The sequence below is a fragment of the Octodon degus genome, unplaced genomic scaffold (assembly GCF_000260255.1).
Source record: "Octodon degus isolate 3935 unplaced genomic scaffold, OctDeg1.0 scaffold00103, whole genome shotgun sequence".
Taxonomy (NCBI): domain Eukaryota; kingdom Metazoa; phylum Chordata; class Mammalia; order Rodentia; family Octodontidae; genus Octodon; species Octodon degus.
The window spans coordinates 4,336,127-4,361,061 of record NW_004524679.1 but is presented as its reverse complement, the minus strand read 5'-3'; the positions used below and the strand labels follow the sequence as shown (position 1 = coordinate 4,361,061).

The 24,935-nt window shown below is 36.1% G+C and overlaps 1 protein-coding gene across 1 annotated transcript in view; it reads left to right on the top strand.

Annotated features, from left to right (window-relative positions):
• The window catches only part of Hdx (highly divergent homeobox), a 233,650-nt gene that overhangs the window by 71,292 nt on the left and 137,423 nt on the right, over positions 1-24,935 (top strand). The window contains exon 4 of the mRNA XM_023723771.1: positions 11,870-12,016. Within this exon, the coding sequence (XP_023579539.1) occupies positions 11,870-12,016 (147 nt within the window). The remainder of the gene's footprint in view (positions 1-11,869; positions 12,017-24,935) is intronic.

The following is a 24,935-nucleotide window of genomic DNA, read 5'->3' as shown; positions in this document are numbered from 1 at the left end:
AATTCAACAAAATAACTCAATATAGTCCAAAAGTCCATAATAGTAGTGGATAATCAGTTGAATTGGCAATTGTTGGAAGTTGTTGACTCGATTTCTTATACCTTGTGGTTATACTTTTCTGCTAGATGGTTAAGACCAAGTTTAAGCAAGATGTATATAACTAAAACTGTAACTTTTGTATCTGACAAGGACATTCAAATCCCCTCAGGATTTACCCTGAAACCATTTACAGTACCTTGTGGATATTTGTCAGTATCAGTCATCTGGATGAGTCATGGCCATCGCTTGACCAATTTGCTCTCTGTGAAAGCCTGAGAGAATTTTTTCTCTCTAGATGACTCTCCTTAGGCACACTCTATATCATCCATCACTTTCCTCTGTGGTGCCATAATTTCCTTGATAATAACCTTTAGGGCACTACTGAGTTACAGAATGTCACAGCACAGGTTGAATTATGTCCCAAAGTCCTCACTGACCTTGAAGGGATAGGGCCAAAATATTGGTTATCCTTGTAGGCCCTCTATTTCACTATTTTTGGTCTGCAAACTTTAGTTGTTAAACATCCAGAAGAGAAGCTTATTGATATTATTACCCTATAACAGAAGCAGTTGAGTTTAACTTCACTACTTGTCTGAATATCCAACATCTTAGACATAATATGGAATGGCTATTCTCCAACAACATGGATATTCTAAAATCTCTATATAACGTGAAAAAAAAACCAATTACACATTTTTACACAGAAATTTAGAAATCAAACTTTATACAACATTTTAACAGGACAATTTTCTGATTTTTTGTCTATTTTCTTTTATTACCTCTTTTTAACAAATATTTACTTTAAAGAGAATATAGCAATAATTGATATGACATTAGAAGTAGTATGCATTTAGAAGACTGAAATGACAGGTATTTAAAGCATGGTTTTAGTATTACACATTGTTATCCTCAGTGTAGTTGCTTAGTTCACAGATAGCAGCATATAGAGTTGGTCAGGGTTAGAATTGTACCCATTCACTGCTATTTTCAAAACCCTGATGAAAATTACTAGGACCATTGCCTAAACCATCTTGTTAATATAAATGTATGGTTTTGCCTCTGCCATATTTGCTAACTTTTCTCCTTGCTCTCTCTTTGCTTTTTAATCCTTAAGGTCTCATTTTTCATTTAACTGTATTATACATTTCAATTTTTATTTCTTCTTTTAAGTTCTTACACTAGGGAGACAATATTATATTTACACATGTGCATCTGGTTTATTTCACTTATGGGTATATCTTTAAGTTGCATCCACTTATATATGAAAGTGTTGAGATTATTTTTCTTTATACCTGAGTAATACTCCATTGTATAAAAATACCATATCTTTTTCATCCATTCCTCTGGTGATGGGCATTTTGGTTGCGTCCAAGATGTATTTATCACAAATTGTGCTGCTATAAACATAGGTGCACATATGTCGTTGTGATATGATGTTTTCAGTTCTTTTGGGAAATTCCCAGAATGGGAATACCTAGCTTGAAGAGGATTTCCAGTCTTAGTTTTTTGGGGAGCCTCCACACTGATTTCCACACTGGTTGCACAAGTCTACATTTCCACCATGTGCACTATTAAATGAATCTCTTGGACTTTCTTTTTGTAAAGCTTTCAAGCAGAATATAATTTTTTGAAGGCTCCAGCAACCGTTAAGCAAAAATAATATGCAAATTCCAGAAAAATAAGCAAAATACACCCAAAAGTTTAGAGTTACTATAAAGCTTTCTGAAGAATGGAATAGATTAGAAGATGCGGAAGACTCTACAAACACACTCAGCCACCTGATCTTCAACAAAGTTGCCAAACATGCTTACTGGAAGAAAGATAGACTCTTTCACAAATGGTACTGGAAAAACTGGCTCTTTCCTTGCCAAAAACTAAAACTTGACCCAGGTCTGTCATCATGCACTAAGATAAAGTCAAAGTAGATTAAAGATCTAAAAATTAAAATAGAAACACTAAATCTCTTGGAAGAAAAAGTAGGAGGAACTCTTGAAGACATAGGAGTAGGCAAATACTTCATGAACAAAAATCAAATCGCACAGGTAATACTTGAAAAAATTAATGCCTGGCACTTCCTCTTATTAAGAAGTTTTTGGACTTCAAAAGAAATTACCAATAAAGTGAAAAGACAACTCACAAATTTCAAAAAATCTTGACTAATAAGCACTCAGGAAAAGGTCTGCTCTCTAAAATTTGTAAAGAACTAAAAACAATTAAGACCTCAAAATTTAAAGACCCAATCCAAAAAAATGGGCATCCAAGATCAACACACACTTCTCAGAGGACAAAATTAAAGAAGCAAATAAATATATGAAAAACCACTGCACATCACTAGCCACCCATTAAATGCAAATTGACAACACTGAGATACCATCTCAACCCACAAAGAATGGCTATCATGAAGAAATCAATCAACAATAAATGTTGGAGAGGCTGTGGGGAAAAAAGAATTCTTCTCCACTGCTGATAGGAATGTAGGCTGGTGCAACCATTATGGAAATCAGTGTGGCAAATCCATAAAAAACTAGGACTGGAAATCTCATTCAAACCAGCTACCTCCCTACTGGGAATTTTCCCAGAGGACCTGAAACCACCATATCTTAGTGACATATGTTTACCTATGCTTATATCAGCACAATTTGTGATAGTCAAATCTTGGAAACAACCAAGATGCCCATTTCCTGCGGAATGGATGAAAAAGATGTGGTATTTTCATACAATGGAGTATTGCTCAGCTATAAAGAATGACTAACTTGAAGCCTTCATATTGAAGTGGATGCCTCTTGAAGATATACTCATACGTGAAATACACCAGACCCACATGCGTAAATATTGTATAGTCTCCCTAGCATAAGAATTCAAAAGTTGAAATATAAATAGAAAGGTATAACACAATGAAAAGGAAAGCATGAACTTGACGATTGGACAGTGAAGAGAGGGTAAGGAGAATAGTTGGGAAACATGACAGGGGCAAAGCCATACATTTATATGCACAAGATTGGTAAATCAAGGATCCTGAGAATCTGCAGCATGTTTTTTAAGCTACCAGTTAATTGGTAGAATTCTTACCCTCACTAACTATATATGCTGATAACTGTGAACTAAGAAGCTGCACTGAAGATACCAGTGTGTAATAGTGGGGTCATGCTACGGATGCCTGTCATTCTGGTCTTCTAAATACATACTGCTTGTCATAATTTATCAATTATTACCATATTGTCTCTCAAGTAAATGTCTGTTTGAAAAATAAGGGCAATAAATGAAAACAAGAAACAGGAAAAAAGTCACAGGACTGTTCTTCTACAATGCTGTATATGATTAGATTTCATAATTTCTGTGTAAAATTATGTAATTATTTATTCATATTTTTAATATTACTTTTTAGTTTTTATTCTTTTTCCACATTCTGTAGAGGCTTAAAACTTAACTTATCAATATTTGATGGAAAATACATGTTCCATCTTTTGCCTAAGAAGTTTGATATTCAAATATTTATTGAGGTTAAACCCAACTGCATATGTTGTACCATAATGATAAGCTTCTCTTCTGGAGGATTAACAAACTCAGTTTGTAGATCAAAAATCAGAGGAAAAGAACGGCTGCAAAGACAGCCAAATTTTTTCCCCTAGCCTTTCAAGTTCAGTGAGAACTGGAAATAGGAATATCTATACTGCAACATTATGTAACTCATACATTTTTTGTAATTAGGTCTTGCTTTACCTTGGTCTTAACCATCCAGCAGAAAAGTAAGAAAATGAAGTATAAAAAGTAAAGCCGCACTCCTAGCCCAGGTCCGGTGACTTTGTGGGAGAGTTTCCTGTTACCCTGGGCCAGCAGGACCCAATACTGGTCCCAGCCCAGGCGCAGAGGAGGTGAGACCATCTTCCACCCCCTTGAGATGCCCCCAACCACTACTACCACCTCCCCCACTCCAACCGCCGAGTAGGAATTTCTGCCGCGTTCTGGAAACGCCCAGACCCAGTCCTAGCCCAGGTCCAGTGAGTGTGTGGGAGAGCTGCCTCTCCCCCCTACACCATCTTGTCCCCTCCAGACTCAGCTCAGGCCTGGAATACAGGCCTGGGGTGAAAACCTGCAGCTGCAATCCCTGCAGAGAGTGTAGAGGATAGACCCACCCAGCTAGTCCAGGAGTAGAAAATCTGCCAGAGGGGCAAAATAGGTTCACCCTCAAGGGAAGCAGCAGGGAGGAGCTGAGCACTTCAGCCAGACCCAAGCCAGGTACAGCTGGATAAACCAAAACTTTGTAGATCTGCACCTGAACTTCAGTACGTGCTAAGATTATAACTACTACGAAGATATAAAACAAAGGCCAGAAGACAGTGCTACACAAAATGACGAAAAGGAACAAAATGTAACCTCAGAACCCAAGCTCACCCATAATAAGTACAGAGGACAGTAACACAGAACACATTGGGAGTCACACAGCTGAAAGCAATGAATCAAAGGCTTCTGAAATAAAAAAAAAAACCGCTGCAGAAAGGTATAGAGGAACTCAGATTGGAATTAAAAAAAGAAATCCCGGAATTAATAACATCTTCAGTAAAGAATCAAATGCAGAAACATATGGAAGAAACCCAATGCCCACCTAGAACAAGTGTGCAGGACACTAGCTCGCCTCAAATGCATGAATTAATAGTGTCGATAGTAAATAAGCAACAGCAGAAAGATATAGAGGAAATCAGAGTGCAATTCTGTTCTTAAATAAAGAAAGAGTTGTCAGACCTCATAGAATCTTAAGTAAAGAATCAACTACAGAAACACAGAGAGGAAACACAATCTGAAAAAAACACTGCAGTAAAAAAGTTGTAACTGCTTCTAAAGAAGACATTGATAAAAAATAGACGAGATTAGAAAAAGGATGGATTCCTTGAATGAGCAATACAGGAAAAAAATAGATCACATAAAGCAGAGTCAAAGAGATATAGAGGAAATTAAGCTCTCAATCACAAGCTTGCAAAATCATTTAAGTGAAAGTGAAGACAGAGGTTCAGATCTTAAAGACGCGGGTGCAACTTATGAAAAGATAAGAAAGGATCTCTTAAAAACAACATGGATGCAGGAAAGAATAATCCATCACCTTCAAGATGAGGCAAACATAAACAATGTCAGACTAATAGGCATCAATGAGAAAGAAGGAGGCAATACAAATGACATGAAAAAAAATATGGGCAGAAGTAATAGCAGAAATCTTCACAAATATGATGAAACAATCTGACATTCAGGTAACCAAAGCATACAGAATGTCAAGTAACTTCAACCCAATGAAAAACACACTGAGACATATGATAGTCAAGATTCCAGAAATTCAGTACAAGAATAATATACTGAAAGCCACTAGAGAAAAGAAGCAGAGCACATTCAAAGGAAAACCCATCAGAATTACTGCCGACTTCTCTTCACAAACCATGAAGGCAAGAAGAGCATGGAGCAGAGTACTTTAAGTCCACTATGAAAACAAATTCAAGCCAAGACTACTATATCCTGCAAAACTGTCTTTCAAGTTTGATGGAGAAGTGAAATACTTTCCTGACAAGAAAGAGGTAAAGAATTTCATGATGACAAAGCCAACCCTACACAGGCTACTGAAAGATTTTCTAGAGAGGGACCAAAGGTTTGAAATGCCACCAATGAGATCAGAAGCAACCAACTAAATAGGGCAAGCAATTAAACACAGGAGAAGGAGTAAACGACGAGAGGTAAATAGCTTATTAATCATAAGAGAATACATCTCAACTCTAACCATCAATGTAAGTGCACTCATTTCACCAATTAAGAGAAATAGACTGGCACAGTGGATTAGGAAACAAAATCCAACAATATGCTGTATACAAGAAACACATTTAACTCATAAAGACATTCATAGGCTGAACGTCAAAGGATGCAACAAAATATTACATGCCCCAGAACCTAAGAAAGAAGCAGGGGTAGCAATCCTTTTCTCACAGAGTCTCAACTTCAAAGCAAAAATGATCAAGCGAAATAAAGAAGGCCACTCTATACTGGTTAGGGGAAAAATTCAAGAGGAAGAGGTAACACTCATAAATATGTATGAACCAAACACAGGAGCACCCAACTATATAAAGCAAATCTTAATGGACATGAAAAATCTAATATCCAATACCACAATTTTAAGAGGAGACCTCAACACCCTCTTATCTCCAAAAGATAGGTCAATCAGACAAAAACTTAGCAAAGAAACAACAGAACTGAACCAGAGCTTGAAACAATTGTACTTGGTGGACATATACAGAATGTTCCACCCAAACACAGGTGAATACACAATTTTCCCAACTGCACATGTGTCTTTTTCTAAAATAGACCACATACTGGTATATAGGTGATGCTTAAGTATTTTCAAGAAAACAGAAATTATCCCATGCATATTATTTGAGCACAGTGTAATGAAACTGGAAATAAATGACAAAAGAAACCAGAAAAAACCCTTAGGTACATGGAAGTTAAATGACACACTACTCAGTAACCAATGGGTCACAGAAGAAAAAAAGAAACAAGAAACTCAACTATCTGCAATTTAATAGAAATTCAAGCACAACTTATTGGAATTTATGGGATAAGATGAAAGCATTTCTCAGAGGGACATTCATAGCTGTGAACTCACAAATTTGGAATACAGAACGGGAACAAATAAACACACTAATGCTGCACCTTCAACAACTAAAAAATGAAGAGCAAACCAAACCCAGAGCTCAAAGATGGGAAGAAATCATAAAGATTATAGCAGAAATTAATTCAATTGAGATGAAGAAAACAATTCAAAGAATTAAAAAAGCGAAAAACTGGTTCTTTGAAAGATTAAATAAAATTGATAAGCCCCTACATAACCTCAACAAACAGAGGAAAAAAAAATTCAAATACAAGAAATAAGGAATGAAAAGGGTGTAAGTACCACAGACTTAGTGGAAATTCAGAAGATTATGGAGAGGTACTTTGAGAATCTTTACTCTCACAGAACAGAACACACAGAAGAAATGGACAGATTCCTAGAAAGTTACAAGTTACCAGAACTGAATCGACAAGATATAACCATTCTCAATAGCCCAATAACAGCCAATGAAATACGAGATGTAATTAAAAACCTACCGACAAAGAAAAGTCCAGGTCCGGATGGATTCACAGGTGAATTTACAAGAAATTTATACAAGATGTAGTCCCTATACTCCTCAAACTCTTCCATGAAATTGAAAAGGAAGCAATCCTCCCAAAATCATTCCTGGAGGCAAGTATTATAATGACACCAAAAAAAGGGAAAGACGCAACTAAGAAAGAGAACTGCAGGCTGATATCTCTCATGAACATGGATGCCAAAATCCTTAATAAAATACTTGCAAATAGAATACAGCAAATCATTGAAGAAGATCATACACCATGACCAGGTAGGATTCATTCCAGGGATGCAAGAATGGTTCAATATTCGAATATCTACGAATGTAATACACTATATCAATAGAGGGAAAGCTAAAAAACACATGATCATTTTCATTGATGCAGAAAAGGCTTTTGACAAAGTCCAACACTCATTCATGTTCAAAGTCCTACAGAAAATTGGAATAGATGGCCTCTACTTCAATCTCGTAAAAGCCATTTATGAAAACCCAACAGCTAACATAATCCTAAATGGGGAAAAACTGAAATCTTTTACTCTTAGATCTGGTACAAGACAAGGATGTCCTCTATCACCACTCCTATTCAATATAGTTCTGGAATCATTAGCTACAGCCATTAGACAAGAGAAAGAAATAAAATGAATAAGAATAGGTGAAGAAGAAGTTAAATGATCTGTATTTGCAGATGACATGATACTATACTTGGAAGACACAAAATACTGTACCAAGAAGCTACTAGAATTAATACAGAAATTCAGTAACATATCAGGTTATAAAATCAATACCCAAAAGTCAATAGCATTCCTCTACACAGACAACAAACACACTGAGATGGAAATTATGGAAACAATACCTTTTACAGTAACACTGGGAAAAATGAAATACTTTGGAATTCATCTAACTAAAGAAGACAAGGATGTTTTCGAGGAAAATTACAGTACTCTGAAAAGAGAGATCGTAGAGGGTTACAGAAAATGGAAAGATATTCCATGCTGCTGGATAGGAAGAACCAACATTGTGAAGATGGCCATACTCCCAAAATTGCTGTACAGACTTAATGCAATCCCTATCAGACTGCCACCGACATACCTCAGACAAAGAAATCATTGCTAAAATTCATCTGGAACCAGAAAAGACCTAGAATAGCAAAGGCAATTCTGGTCAATAAAGACAAGGCAGGAGGCTTTACAATTCCTGACTTGAAATTATACTACTAGCCTTCTGTGATAAAATTAGCATAGTACTGGCAACAAAATAGACCTGAGGATCAGTGGAGTAGATTAGAAGATGCTGAAGCCCCTGCAAACACACTCAGCCACCTTGTCTTTGACAACGGGGCCAAACATACTCACTGGAAGAAAGACAGCCTCTTTAACAAATGGTGCAGGAAAAACTGGCTCTCTATGTGCCAAAAACTAAAAATTGACACAGGTCTATCACCATGCACTAAACTAAAGTCAAAATGGATTAAAGATCTAAACACTAAAGCAGAGACACTAAATCTCCTGGAAGAGAAATTTTGAGGAACTCTTGAAGACCTAGGGGTAGGCAAAGATTTCACGGACAGAAATCAAATCGCATGGGAAACAGGTGAAAGAATTAACAACTGGGACCTCCTCTTACTGAGAAGTTTTTTCACATGAAAAGAAATTACCACCAAAGTTAAAGGTCAACCCACAAATTTAGAAAAAATCATGACAAATAAGTACTCAGACAAAGGTCAGCTCTCTAGAATCTATAAGGAACAACAACAACAACAAAAAAAAAAAAAACAAAAAACACTAGGGCTCCAGAATTTAAAGACCCAATCCAAAAATGGGCATCTGAGATGAACACACACTTTCAGGAAGAAATTAAAGAAGTGAATAAATATATGAAAAAATGCTCCACATCCCTAGCCATCCATGCAATGCAAATTAAAACAACATTGAGATATCATCTCACACCAGAAAGAATGGCTAGCATAAAGAAATCACCCAACAAAAAATGTTGAAGATGCTGTAGGGAAAAAGGAACACTTCTCCACTGCTGGTGGGAATGTAGGTTGGTCCAACTGTTATGCAAATCAGCATGAAGACACCTTAGAAAAGTTGGACTGGAAATCCAATTTAAACCAGCTATTCCTCTACTGGGAATTTTCCCAGAGGATCTGAAAACATCCTATCATATTGATATATGTGTGCCTAAGTTTATAGCAGCACAATTTGTGATAGCCAAAACTTGGAAACAACCAAGATGCCCATCACCTGAGGAATGGTTGAAAAAGATGTGGTATTTTTACACAATGGAGTATTATTCAGCTATTAAGAATGATAAACTGCAAGCCTTTATATTGAAGTGGATGCCACTTGAACATATACTCATAAGTGAAATAAACCAGACACACATGTGTAAATATCGGATATTCTCCCTAGTATAAGAACTCAAAAGAAGAAATGCAAATAGAAAGGTATAATACAAGTAAAAAGAAAAGCAGGATCTGAAGGACTAACTAACCAAGAGAGCGAAAGTAGAAGAGCTCAGAAGCAAGAATAAGTCAAGCCATACAGTTTTATGTAGAAGATCCTTAATGCAATGCTCCTGAGAATCTTCAGAAGATTTTTTAATGTAGCAGAAAATTGGATAGATTCTCACCCTGACTATCTCTATATTGTGATGCCTGTGAACTAAGCTACTGCACTGCAGATGGTAATTTGTAATAGTAGTTTCATGCTTGGAATGCCTGTCATTCTGGTCTTCTTCATATGGACTGCTTGTCATGAAATGCCAGTTGCTGCTATGATGTCTCTTGGGTAGGTTCAAGAAGAAGGGGGTGGTGAATGAAAGCAAGAGACAGGAAAAGGAATATTGTGGGACTGTACTGCTTCAAAGTTGTGTATGGTGAGATTTTTGGATTTATGTGTAAACATAAGAAGTATATAATTCTTTATGCCTATTTTAAAAATATATTCTAATTTTTAACTGTTTTTTATCTTATTTTTTAGGGACTTAAAGTTGAACATATCAATACTTGATGAAAAGTACCTGTTCTATATTATGCCTAAGATGTTTGATATGCAGACTGATAGTGAGGTTAAGCTTAACAGTCTAAGTTGTATGGTAATAACAATAAGCTTGTCTTCTGGAGGGTTAACAAACTGAGTTTGCAGACCAAAATTAGAGAAAAAGGAGGGACGCAAGGGAAGCCAACATTTTGGCCCTAGCCTTCCAATGTCAATTAAGACTCAGGACATATGAGAATTTGTACTGTAACGTCATGTAACTCAGTAGTGTCCCAAATTTTCTGATCAAGGAGATTATGGGGCCAAAGAGGAAAGTGATCGATGATGTAGAGTGTGCCTTAGGAGTGTCACATGGAAAGAAAACGTTCTCTCAGGCTTTTACAGAGAGCACAGTGGTCAAGCAATGGCTGTGACTCATCCACATGGCTGATACTGACTAAGGTTCTACAATCTGAGTCGCAATATCTCAGGATAAATCCTGAGGGGATTTCACTGACCTTATCAGACCCAAAAGCTACAACTCTTGTTGCATAGATCCTCCTTTACCTTGGTCTTGGCCATCCAGCAGAAAAGTATAAAAACAAAATATAAGAAGTAAAGCCATGCTGTTATGTTGACCTGTGGGTGACTTAGGTCAAGAATTTCTGACATAGCTAGTTAAGTGGAAGATCCAATAGTATTATGGGCTACTGGACTGTTTTAGTATATTTTGCTTAGTTTACACACTATAAAATTCAAATAATGGAACTTAACAAAAAAGGGTATACAGACGATTGTATGTTTATTCAAAGTGGTTTGATAGATATATAGTTACATTCTCTTAATGAATAGAATGATTCTTGTACAGCAATTAACCACTAGGAGGAATGTATGCAGTGTGTTAATTATTGAAACTGTCCTACCGATTTGATTTGCAACTGTCTCATTGCTATTTGTTTATCAATATAATTATGAGGGAAAAAAGCAAAGCCACAGTAATACCCTGGGCTATAAATAGCTCAAGTCAACAACTTTGGATATTGCCAATCTTGTGAAAATCCCACTACTATTATGGAGTACTTGACTATATTGGGAGATTGTCCTTAATTCAAGTACCTACAATATTTAAATGACAGTGGAATGCCCTTCTCTGACAAAACTAACCCAAAAAGTATGACAGATATGAACGACCTTTTAATATCTGTATACTCAAAATAGTTAGGTTAGATGTACAGTTTCATTCTCTTAATTCAATGAATAGGGTCGTTTGTTCTAATAGTTTTTGAGACAGGATATCATGTCTGAAATTTGTACAATGAATAACCACTAAGACAACAATATGCAATGTATTAATTAGTGAAAATGTGCCAGTAATTGGCTGTGAAACTCGTTGTATTTGTTTCTCATAGAATTATGAAAAAAAGCTTTCTGAAGTCATAAATGTGATACTTTTGGTAATGCTTTTTTTTACAGTACATTGTTCTCAGTTAAACAGAATGGTGGTTTTATCCCAGCACATTGTATTATGGTACAGAAATAAAAACAGTGGAAATACTCATTTTCACAATGAGGAACTCAAAGTATCAATTTTCAAATGTACTTTTCTCTAGCTTTTATTTAAAATAGCTCATACATCTCAGTTGAATAATCCTGTCTAGAACAAAATTTTCATTGATTATTCTAATTTTAAAAAAATTATTTTTTCAGCTGCAGGACCGCACCCAGTTTAGTGATCAAGACTTAGCTACCCTGAAGAAATACTGGGACAATGGCATGACCAGTCTAGGGTCAGTTTGCAGAGAGAAGATTGAAGCTGTTGCCACTGAATTAAATGTTGACTGCGAAATAGTCCGGGTAAGGCATTCTCAATATTTTTCATGACCCATTTGATCCATGTCATAAATGGTTTTAAATACTTTAAAAACTGTATGAATTACTGCAAACAATAGTGTCAGTAACACCAAAAGCTATCTCAAAATATGAGATATGCAATTTTCAAGTTATGAATCTGACATGGAACTTGTATGCATAGTATATAAAGAATACTTACACCTCAATAATACACAGATCAATCATACATCTTAAAGACAAATGAACAACATAAAAGTTAAATGTTTGATATCACTAATCATTGTCAAAGTCATAATCAAAATGAGATATTAGTTAACACCTACCATGATAGCTATACTTAAGGCAGAAAAATATGTCAAGTTATAGAACACTGTGTATGAGAATATAAAATATTTCAGTTACTTTCCAAAACATCTTTTTGAAAGTTTTACACAGTTACATAATTTCATCTCCAGAGAAAGAGTTAAAATAATATAAAGCTCATTGTCAGCCAAAAAGTCATGTTCTGATATGTTTAACAATATTGTCCTTTGTAGCCTCATAGTAGAAATAACTAAGTTTATATTAAGTAGTTAGAGTGAAACATGAGATTTATGCATATAATAAAATATTATGGAACCATAAAAAGGAATGGAGTATTCTTACATAATGTTAAATAAGTAAGTTTTGAAATATGAAAAGTGGCTTCCGGGGTCGCTTAGGCAGGGATGCTGAGTCTCGAGAGTGGGATGAGACATTTCTCAGCTTTGCAGCTCCTTTCTGGCTCAGAGATGCCTAAGAAAGTGGGCGCAGCAAGCAAGGAAGGGGCAAATCCCACGGGGTCCAGAAGAGTAAAAAGGAGAGCAAGGAACCAGAGAAGACAACCCCTCCGTTAGGTCCTGTGACAGTTGATGCTAAAGGTTGTGTCACTATAGCCATCCATGCCAAGTCTGGCTCCAAGAAAAGAGCCATGACAGATCTGATCATGGAAGCTATAAATGTAGCAACTGCAGCCCCTCCATCAGAAGGAGAGGCCACTGCTGAGCTCTGTCAGTATCTTTCCAGGGTCTTAGAATTCAGCAAGTGCAATGTGGTGTTAGATAAGGGTGATAAATCTCATGAAAACTTGGTGAAACTGGTAGCCTCTACAACTCCAGAGGAGATCTTGGAAAAATTAAAAAAGGAAGATAAAAAGAAATAAAAGCAAGAAATGAAAAGTATATTCTTGGGGGACTGTTTTATTCCTATTGAAGAAGAGGCTGCTAAATAGGAAAATATGTTTAAATATGCAGAATAACATGTACCTATATGAATCAAACTCAAAAACATGGCCATTGTAAAAGTACTATACATTGAATAGAGGTTCTATAATCCCCGGCCCCAGACAGCCTGAAACTTGTTATGTTCATTTCCAGTTACAACATAACAGCTGGAGCCTGACTGAATCCTTTGCATGTTGTGGCAGAGCTTCTGCTATCCAGAAGCCAGCAGACTTACTCAGGATCACACTGTGCAAGGTGGCCCCTAGGACCAGGCCCTGTGACTCCACATCTAATGAAGTTATCCTTACTATAAGATGATAACACCTCCACATCTTTTCTTGAACTCTTGGAATTGCCTTCTAATCCAGTTTACAAGTGACAGGAAAACCCATCATACTTTGTAGTCTGATATTTAAAGATGCTCATCTAATTGCAGAAATTATTTTTAGGTCCTTTAAAAGGTTACATGGAATGTTGTTTTGTTGGTGGTACTGGGGGCTGAACCCAAGATCTTCACATTGAGCTACATCCTCAGCCCCTTTTTATTTTGAGGCAGGGTCTTGCTAAGTCTCCCAGGTTGGGTGGGAACTTCTGATCCTGCTTGTCTCAGCTTCCTAGGTTACTGGGATGCACTAAATACCTGTCTAAACTACCCGGACCATTTTGTGATAAGGTAAATAAAAAGAATTAAGACTTGGAAACTGGGCATGGTGATGCACCCCTGGAAAGACCAGTGCCGGGGAGTTTGAGACAGGAGGATCAACAAAAATCCAGGCAGCATAGTGAGACTATGTATCAAATGCATAAATTAAAGAAAAAAAGACTTGTAACATAATTATTTTTGAGAAGTCACTGAATTTTCTTCCTTCTCAATGATAACTTGCAGGCTTCAAATCCAGTGTTTCTTTTGAATCACAAAAGACCCTTAGAAGAAAGGACTTGGAAACTATTTCCAACATAGTAAAACCTATTAGAAATCATGTGTATACCAAAGCTGAAAAAAGATAATTTTTTTACATATCTGATGCAACAGTAATTTAGTAAATAACAATTACCTTTGCTGATCTGTAGCTGTGTGCTTTCATAAGAATGTGCAAAAATATGTACTGATGGATGTGGTCATTGAAGATATAAAATCAGTAAAAAAAAGAAAATATGAAAATTTAAGAACCTAATCACAAATTATCACATAGTGTACAATTAATGTATACTAAGTACATGAAATAGGACACTATAGAGACAGAAATTAGATAACTGGTTTCCAATGCCTGAGATTAGGAAGAGCTATATGTGTTAATTGGTAAGAGATTTCTTTGTGGCATGACCAAAGTGATCTGGAAGTAAACAATTGTAATTATTGCACATCTCTGTGAATGTATTGAAAATATCTTAATCTTATACATTGAGTCAACTGTGAAATACATTAAATACATTTCAGTAACACTACTTAAAAATTATGAGTTGATCTGAAATATCTAAAATCTAATCACATAATGAGGGATAGGTTAAAATTATAAGTTTCAGTTTTGGATCAATAATTAATATTTCATATGAAAAACATTTCCATAAGTTTTACATAGTGGTTACTCTGTTACATATTTAGGAATCATTTGTTTAAGAAATTATTTCTAATTTTAATATCATTTAATTTTTCTGGTGTAAACATTAACACAGTAACGGATTTCATATCTTATTCAACGCAAAGTTATCAACTGGTTTTGTGGTTAAGTAAGATTTGGTTTCAGCACAAAATGGAGGATCATCTAAAAAAGTCAAAAATGAAATACAGTAAACGACAAGTTATTAAACATAACATTCTTCTAGAAGAAATAAAACATTTTCTCTTATGCATAAGAAAAAGTGATAACCAAACCTAGCCCAGGCGGGGTGAGTGTGTGGGAGAGCTTCCCTCTAACCTGTGCTGGTGGGACCTACTACTGGTCCCAGCCCAGGCACACCGTGGGTGAGACCTTCTTCTACCCCTCGGAACACTCCCAAAACACCGCAGCCCCTCCCCCACTCGGCCCCCCGAATGGGAATTTCTGCTGTGTTCCGGGAACCCCCAGACACAGTCCTAGCCCAGGCCTGGTGAGTGTGTGGGAGAGCTTCCGGCTACCCTTCGCCTGCCGGACCTACTACTGGTCCCAGCCCAGGGGCAGCATGGGTGAGACCATCTTCCACCCATTGGGACGCTGCCCACCACTCCGCAGCACCTCCCCCACCCCGCCTGAGAAGTTGGAATTTCTACCACATTCTGGGAATCCCCAGACCCAATTCTAGCACAGGCCCAGTGAATGTGTGGGAGAGCTTCCTCTCCCCCTACTCGACCTTGTCCACTCCAGGCTCAGCTCAGGCCTGGGATACAGGCCTGGGGTAAAACCCTGCAGCTGCAGTTCCTGCAGAGAGTGTAGAGGATAGAAACACGTACCTAGTCCAGGAGCAGAAAATCTTGCCAGAGGGGCACAACAGGTTCACCCCCAAGGGCAGCAGCAGGAAGAAGTGGAACACAGCAACCAGACCCAAGACAGGCAGAGCTGAATAAATCCAAACTTTGTAGATCTGCACTGGAACTTCAGTACGTGCTAAGGTTATAACCATAACGAATATCTACAACAAAGGTCCGAAGACAGTGCTACACAAAATGATGAGAAGGAACAAAATGCAACCTCAGGAACCAATCCCACCCGTAACAAGTACAGAGGACACTAACACAGAGAAAATTGGGAATCACACAGTGGAAAGGAATGAATCAACGGCTTCAGAAATAAAGAAATAGCTGCAGAAAGGTATAGAGGAATTCAGATTGGAAATAAAAAATAAATCCCTGAATTAATAACATCAGCACTAAAGAATCAAATGCAGAAACATATGGAGGAAACCCAGTGCCCACCCAGAACAAGTGCAGAGGACACTAGCTGGGCTCAAATGCATGAATTAATAGCATCGATAATAAAAAAGCAACAGCAGAAATTTATAGAGGAACTCAGAGCGCAATTCTTTCCTGAAATAAAAAAAGAATTGTCAGAACTCATAGCATCTTAAGTAAAGAAGAAAATACAGAAACACAGACAGGAAACCCAATCTGAAAAAAAACACAGCAGTAAAAGAACTTATAACTGCTTCTAAAGAAGACATTGATAAACACAATAGAGGAGATTAGAAAAATGATGGATTCCTTGAATGAGCAATACAGGCAAGGAATAGATCACATAAAGCAGAGTCAAAGAGATATAGAGGAAATTAAAATCTCAATCACAAGCTTGCAAAACAGTTTAAGAGAAAGTGAAGACAGAGCTTCAAGTCTTGAAGATGCTGGTGCAGCTAGTGAAAAGGTAAGAAAGGATTTCTTAAAAACAACAAGGATGCAGGAAAGATTAATCCAGCACCTGGAAGATGATGCAAAGTTTAACAACGTGAGAATAATAGGAATCAATGAGAAACTAGGAGTCAATACAAATGACATTAAAAGATGTGGGCAGAACTAATGGCAGAAAACTTCCCAAATATGAGGAAACAATCTAACATTCAGGTAACCAAAGGATCTAGAACATCAAGTAACCTCAATCCAATGAAAAACACACTGAGACATATACTAGTCAAGATCCCAGAAATTCAGCACAACAATAATCTAATGAAAGCTGCTAGAGAAAAGAAGCAGATCACATTCAAAGGAAAACCCATTAGAATTATGGCCGACTTCTCTTCACAAACCATGCAGGCAAGAAGAGCATGGAGCAGAGTACTTCAGGTTCTCTATGAAAACAAATTCCAGCCCAGACTACTATACCCTGCAAAACTCTCTTTCAAGTTTGATGGAGAAGTGAAATACTTCCACGACAAAGAACAGCTAAAGAATTTCGTGATGACAAAGTCAATTGTACACAGGCTACTGAAAGATGTTCTAGAGAGGGAACAAAATGATCAGAACTCCATGAATGAGATCAGAAGCAACCAACTAAATAGGGCAAGCAATTAAACACAGGAGAAAAGGAAGTAAATGACAAGAGGTAAATAGCTTATTAATTATAAAAGAATACATCTCAATTCTAACCATCAATATAAATGAACTCAATTCACCAATTAAGAGAAATAGACCGGCACACTGAATTAGGAAACAAAATCCAACAATATGCTGTATACAAGAAACACATTTAACTCATAAAGACATTCATAGGCTGAAAGTCAAAGGATGGAACAAAATACTACATGCCTCAGAAAAAAGCAGAGGTAGCAATCCTATTCTCACACAGTCTCAACTTCAAGCCAACAATGATCAAGCAAAATAAAGAGGGTCACTATATAATGGTTAGGGGAAAAATCAAGAGGAAGAGGTAACACTCATAAATATGTATGCACCAAACACGGGAGCACTCAATAATATAAAGCAAATCTTAATGGACACGAAAAATCTAATATCCAATACAACAATTTTAACATGAGACCTTAACACCCTCTTATCTCAGAAAGATAGGTCAACCAGACAAAAACATAGCAAAGAAATAACAGAACTGAACTAGAGCTTGAAATATTTGTACTTGTTGGACATATACAGAGTTTTCCACCCAAACACAGCTGAATACACATTTTTCTGAGCTGCACATGGGTCTATTTCTAAAATAGACCACATACTGGTCCACAGGTCATGCTTAAGTTATGCAAGAAAATAGAAATTATCCCATGCACATTATCTGACCACAGTGCAATGAAACTTGAAATAAATGACAAAAGAAAACAGACAAAAACATTAAATACATGGAAATTAAAGGACAAACTACTGAGCAACCAATGGGTCACAGATGGAATTAAACAAGAAATTCAACAATATCTACAATTCAATGAAAATTCAAGCAAAACTTATCATAATTTATGGGATAAGATGAAATTATTTCTCTGCGGGAAATTCATAGCTGTGAACTCACACATTAGGAAAACAGAATGGGAACAAATAAATATTCTAATGCTGCACCTTCAACAACTAGAAAAGGAAGAGCAAACCAATCCCAGAGCCCAAAGACGGGAGGAAATCATAAAGATTAGAGCAGAAATTAATTCAATTGAGACAAATGAAACAATTCAAAGTAATAAAAAAGCAAAAAGCTTGTTCTTTGAAAGATTAAATAAAATTAATGAGCCCCTACCTAACCTCATCAAAAAGAGGAAAGAAAAAATTCAAATACAAACAATAAGGAATAAAAAGGGTGGAAATATTACAGACCCGGTGGAAATTCAGATTACGATAGGTACTTTGAGAGTCTTTACTTTCACGGAGTAGAAGACACTGAAGAACTGGACAGATTATTAGGAAGGTACAAATTACCATTACTTAATTGACAAGATATAACCACTCTCAATAGCCCAATAACAGCCAATGAAATCCGAGATGTAATTAAAAAACTACCGCCAAAGAAAAGTACATGTCTGGATGGAATCACAGCTGAATTATACAAGAAATTTGTAGAAGATGTAGTACGTATACTCCTCAAACATTTCTATGAAATTGAAAAGGAAGCAATTCTCCCAAAATCATTCCTGGAGGCAAGTATTATATTGATTCTAAAGCCAGAGAAAGAAGCAACTAAGAAAGAGAACTACAGGTCAATCTCCCTCATGAACATAGATGGCAAAAATCCTCAATAAAATACTAGCAAATAGAATACAGCAAATCATCATGAAGATCATACACCATGACCAGGTAGGATTTATTCCAGGGATGGAAGGATGGCTCAATATTTGAAAATCTATAAATGTAATACTCTATATCAATAGAGCAAAAACTAAAACCCACATGATCATCTCCAATGATGCAGAAAAGGCTTTTGACAAAGTCCAACACTCATTCATGTTCAAAGTCCTACAGAAAATTGGAGTAGATGTCCGCAACTTCAATCCGGTAAAAGCCATTCATGAAAACCCAATGTCTAACATAATCCTAAATGGGGAAAATCTCAAATCTTTTACTCTTAGATCTGGTACAAGGCAAGGATGTCCTCTATCACCATTCCTATTCAATATAGTTCTGCAATCATTAGCTACAGAAATTAGGCAAGAGAAAGAAATAAAAGGAATAAGAATAGGCAAACAAGAAGTTAAATTTTCCATATTTGCAGATGACATGATACTTTACTTGGAAGACCCAAAAAACTCCACCAAGAAGCAACTAGAATTAATAAAGAAATTCAGTAGCATAGCAGGTTATAAAGTCAATACCCAAAAGTCAATAGTATTCGTCTACACAGCCAACAAACACACTGAGAGGGAAATTATAAAAACAATACCTTTTACAATAGCACCAAGGAAAATGAAATACATTGGAATTCATCTAACTAAAGAAGTCAAAGATATTTTCCAAGAAAGTTACAGTACTCTTAAAAAAAAGATCGTAGAGGATTTTAGAAAATGGAAAGACATTCGATGCTCGTGGATTGGGAGAAACAACATTATAAAGATGGCCATACTCCCAGAATTTCTGTACAGATTTCATGCAATCCCCATCAGACTACCGTCGATATACCTCATGGACCAAGAGAAATCATTTCTAAAATTTACTGGAACCTGAAAAGATCTAGAATAGCAAAGGCAATTCTGGGCAATAAAGATAAGGCAGGAGGCATAACAATTCCTGACTTGAAATTGTACTACAAGTCTACTGTGATAAAATCAACATGGAACTGGCAACAAAATAGACCTGGGTATCAGAGGAATAGATTAGAATATCCTGAAGCCCCTACAAACACACTCAGCCACCTTATCTTTGACAAAGGGGCCAAACATACTCACTGGAAGAAAGATAGCTTCTTTAACAGATGGTGCAAGAAAAACTGGCTCTCTATGTGCCGAAAATTCAAACTTGACTCAGGTCTATCACCATTCACTAAAGTAAAGTCAAAATGAATTAAAGATCTAAACATTAAAGCAGAGACACATAATCTCCTGGAAGAGAAAGTAGGTGGAACTCTTGAAGACATAGGGGTAGGCAAAGAGTTCATGGACAGAAATCAAAATGCACGGGAAACAGTTGAAAGAATTAATAACTGGGACCTGCTCTTACTGAGAATTTTTTGCACGTCAAGAGAAATTACCAATAAAGTGTAAATGGAACCCACAAACTTGGAAAAAATCATGACAAATAAGTTAACAGACAAAGGTCTGCTCTCTAGAATCTATGAAGAACTAAAAAACACTAGCGCCCCAAAATTTAAAGACCCAATCCAGAAATAGGCATCTGAGATGAACACACAATTCTCAGAGGAAGAAATTAAAGAAGCGAATAAATATATGAGAAAAAGCTCCACATCACTAGCCATCCGCGAAATACTAATTAAAACAACATTGAGATATCATCTCATACCAGAGAGAATGGCTACAATAACGGAATCACCCAACAACAAATGTTGGAGATGCTGTGGGTAAAAAGGAACACTTCTACACTGCTGGTGGAATGTAGACTGGTTCAACTGTTATGGAAATCAGTGTGGAGACTCCTTAGAAAAGTTGGACTGGAAATCCAATTTAAACCAGCTATTCCTCTACTGGGAATTTTCCCAGAGGATCTGAAAACATCATATCATAATGATTTATGTGTGCCTATATTTACAGCAGCAAAATTTGTGATAGCCAGATCTTGGAAACTACCAAGATGCCCATCACCTGATTAATGGTTGAAAAAGTTGTGTTATTTTTACACAATGGAGTATTATTCAGCTATTAAGAATGATAAACTCGAAGCCTTTATATTGAAGTGGATGCTACTTAAACGTATACTCCTAAGTGAAATAAACCAGACACATATGTGTAAATATTGTATAGTCTCCCTAGTATAAAATCTCAAAAGGAAAAATACAAATAGAAAGGTATAATACAAGTAAAAGGGAAGCAGGTTCCCTAGGACTAACTAATTAAGAGAGGGAAAGGGGAAGAGCTAGGAATCATGTCAGTGACAAGTCATACAGTTATATGTAGAAGATGGGCAAATGAATGATCTTAAGAATCTCCAGAAGATTTTTGAATCTAGCAGTTAATTGTAAAGATTTTCACCCTGATTAACTATATATACTGATACCTGTGAACTAATATTCTGCACTGCAGATGGTAATATATAATAGTAGTTTCATGCTTGCCGTGCTTGTCATTCTGGTCTTCTGAATATGGGCTACTTGTCAGGACATGCCAGTTGCTGCTATGATGTCTTTCAGGTAGATGGTTGTTCAAAAAGAAGGGGGTGGTGAATGAAAGCAAGAGATAGGTAAAGGAATATTGTGCGAATGTCCTGCTTCAAGGTTGTATATGGTGAGATTTTTGGACTTATGTGTAAACATAAGAAGTATATAATTCTTTATGCCTATTTTTAAAATATATTCTAATTTTTAAATGTTTTTTATCATATTCTGTAGGGACTTAAAATTCAATATAACAATACTTGTTGAAAAATACCTTTTCCATATTATGCCTAAGATGTTTGATATGTAGACAGATAGTGAGGTTTAGCTTAACAGCCTAAATTGTATGGTAATAACAATAAGCTTGTCTTCTGGATGGTTAACAACCTGAGTTTGTAGACCAAAATTAGAGAAAAAGGAGGGTTGCAAGGAAAGCCAACATTTTGGCCCTAGCCTTCTAAGGTCAATTAAGACTCAGGACATATGAGAACTTGTACTGTAACGTCATGTAACTCAGTAGTGTCCCAAATTTTCTGATCAAGGAGATTATGGGGCCAAAGAGGAAAGTGATCGATGATGTAGAGTGTGCCTAAGGAGAGTCACATGGAGAGAAAACATTCTCTCAGGCTTTCACAGAGAGAACATTGGCCAAGCAATGGCTGTGACTCATCCACATGGCTGACACTGAGAGACTCTACAATCTGAGGTACAGTTTCTAAGGATATATCCTGAGGGGTTTTCACTGACCTTATCAGACCCAAAAGCTAGAACTCTTGTTGCATAGGTCCTCTTTACCTTGGTCTTAACCATCCAGCCGAAAAGTATAAAAACAAAATATAAGAAGTAAAGCCATGCTTTTATGTTGAGCTGTAGCGGACTCAGGTCATCAATTTCTGACATTACCAATCTAGAGGAAGACCCAATACTATTATGGGCTACTGGACTCTTTTCGAATATTTTGCTGAGTTTACATACCTATGATATTCAAATAATGGAACTTAACACAAAAAGGGTATACAGATGAATGTCCATTTTGTATCTGTGTATTCAAAGTGGTTAGGATAGATATATTGTTACATTCTCTTTAATGAATAGAGTGATTTATTCTAATGGTGTTTGTAAATAGGATATCATGTCCACATCTTGTACAGCAATTAACCACTATGAAGAATGTACGCAATGTTTTTATTTTTGAAACTGTCCTACCAATGTGATTTGAAACTCTCTCATTGCTCTTTGTTTATCAATAAAATTATGGGAAAAATAAAATAAAAAAGGGGGAAAAAGAAAGGAAAAGTGATATACAGAGATGTTATGAGACACAGATTCCTCAAATAAATAATATTCTAAAATTCATACCATCCTATAAATATCCTTGCTTTCTCTTGATAAAATGGAGCTATAAATGAACGTTAATCTTTTACTTAATATGCTGCAATATTTTAGTGTATGCAAATTATATAGAGAAATGCTTTGGATTTTACCTATTTTAAGGCAACTTAGAGACTACATGGGAGAAATAACCAAAATGCAACTAACTAAGGAGGAAATACAGCAGGATAATAGTATCAGGAGCAAAAGTGAAAAAAATATAAAAATATACACCTTGTATGTTGTTATTATAATTTTTATTTTTTTTATTTTTTGTAATTTTTATATTTAAAATCAAGGTACTTTTGCTCAAGCCTTATGGAGTCAATATCTTTAGAAGTCACTTCGAAACAAATATTTCTCTTTTCCTATTATTTTCATTAATCAAAATTAGTTTTCGCCTTTTAGATAATTTCTTTCATATTTACTTCTATATATGAATGATATGCTGCCTTAGGCAGAATTAATTTTTAATCCCTTAAGTTTCAGACTCATTTTAATAGTTACATAAGTAACATATTTCAATTCTTTTTTGTCCTAATATATTTGATTTTTGCAAGGTCTCAGTACACAACCCAGATTCATTGCAATCCTCTTATTTTCAGCCTCCTGAGCACTGGGATTACAGGCATCCACCACTAACCGAAGACTCTGGCCAGCTCAGCCCACCTGGTGCCAGAGATGGCATCACAGTCTCTGTGCTTACCTAAGCAGGTGCTTTAGTCTGCTGAGTTTTCTAACCAGCCTAATGTATTTCAATTATATGCATAAGTCTGGTGGTATGCAGTCTATAGATAACATAGCAGTTGTGCTGTATGAAGTTCTCAGAAGCTCTGGTGCCTTCTCCAATTATTCTAATATCCCTGTTTTGTAGTTTCTTGCTTTGGGATCCAAAATAATGGTATATGTGGTCAAAGTAGAGCAAAAAAGGGAAGAAAGCAGAGTCCAAATATGTACATGTCTACAAATCTAGCTATTTAGCGGGCTGACATAAGATGATTGCAAATTCTAGGTTAGCCTAATCAATTTAGAGACACCTTATCTCAAAATATTTTGTAAAATGTGTGGTGATCTATCTCAATAGTATAATGCATGCCTAGCCTGCACAAGACCATGAGTTCAATCCCCAGTACTGAAAATGTTGTTCTGGGAAGTACCATTGATAATTTTTTAGTAAAAGGATTGAGTCAGGAACTATACATTCATATCAATTACCAGACTTTTGGTTTTGAAAGAGTGTCTCACTAGGGCACTAAATTACTCAAACTGTGCTTGCAAATTACAGCCCCTCTGCCTCAGACTTCCAGAGTATTAAAATTACAGTCTTCTGCCAAGATGACTGACTCCAGAAGTAGCCCTCTAAATGAACATCCTAGAAATTAATTTAAGACATTTTTACTAAAATATCTCAACATAACAAATCAATAGTAATATTATATACCAATAATAAACCCACAGAGAAAGGTTTTACAAAAAAATTTTTTTTAAATTGTTTTAATAGTTTCTTTAAAAATTAAACACTGGGCCAGGAAGATATTGGCTCAATGGAATAAGCACTTCTCTGGCAAGCACAAGGGCCTGAGTTCAATCCCCAGTTCTGAAAAAAAAATTTCTAGGAAGCAATCTGTACAAGAAGGTGAATGTTTGCATTTATGAAAATTATATAATTTAAATTCCGGAAGACAGAAACTGTAGAGTATTTTAGAAAACAAAAAATAAGTCTTGCACATGGATAGACTTAATATTGTTAGGACAACCATACTATGAAAACTGATCTGTAGATTAAATCCAATCCTTATCAAATTGCCAGGAGAATCTTTCAACAGACAAGGAACCACAGCCCTAAAATTCATGTGGAACCAGAAGAGATCAAGAATAGCCAAAGCAATCTTCAGTGATAAAAACTAAGTGGTGGGCATTATAATAATGGAGTTAAAGTTATAATATGAACCTATAGTAAACATGATACTGTCAGAAAAATAGACATATAGAACATAGGAATAGAACAAGATACATATGTAACCTGATGAACTTTCAGTGATCGTATTTTTAGAGATATTTTTTCAAATTTTTTTGATAAACAGATAGCAATGAGACAGTTTCAAATCAAATCGGAAGTACAGTTTCAACAAATAATACACTGCATATATTCTT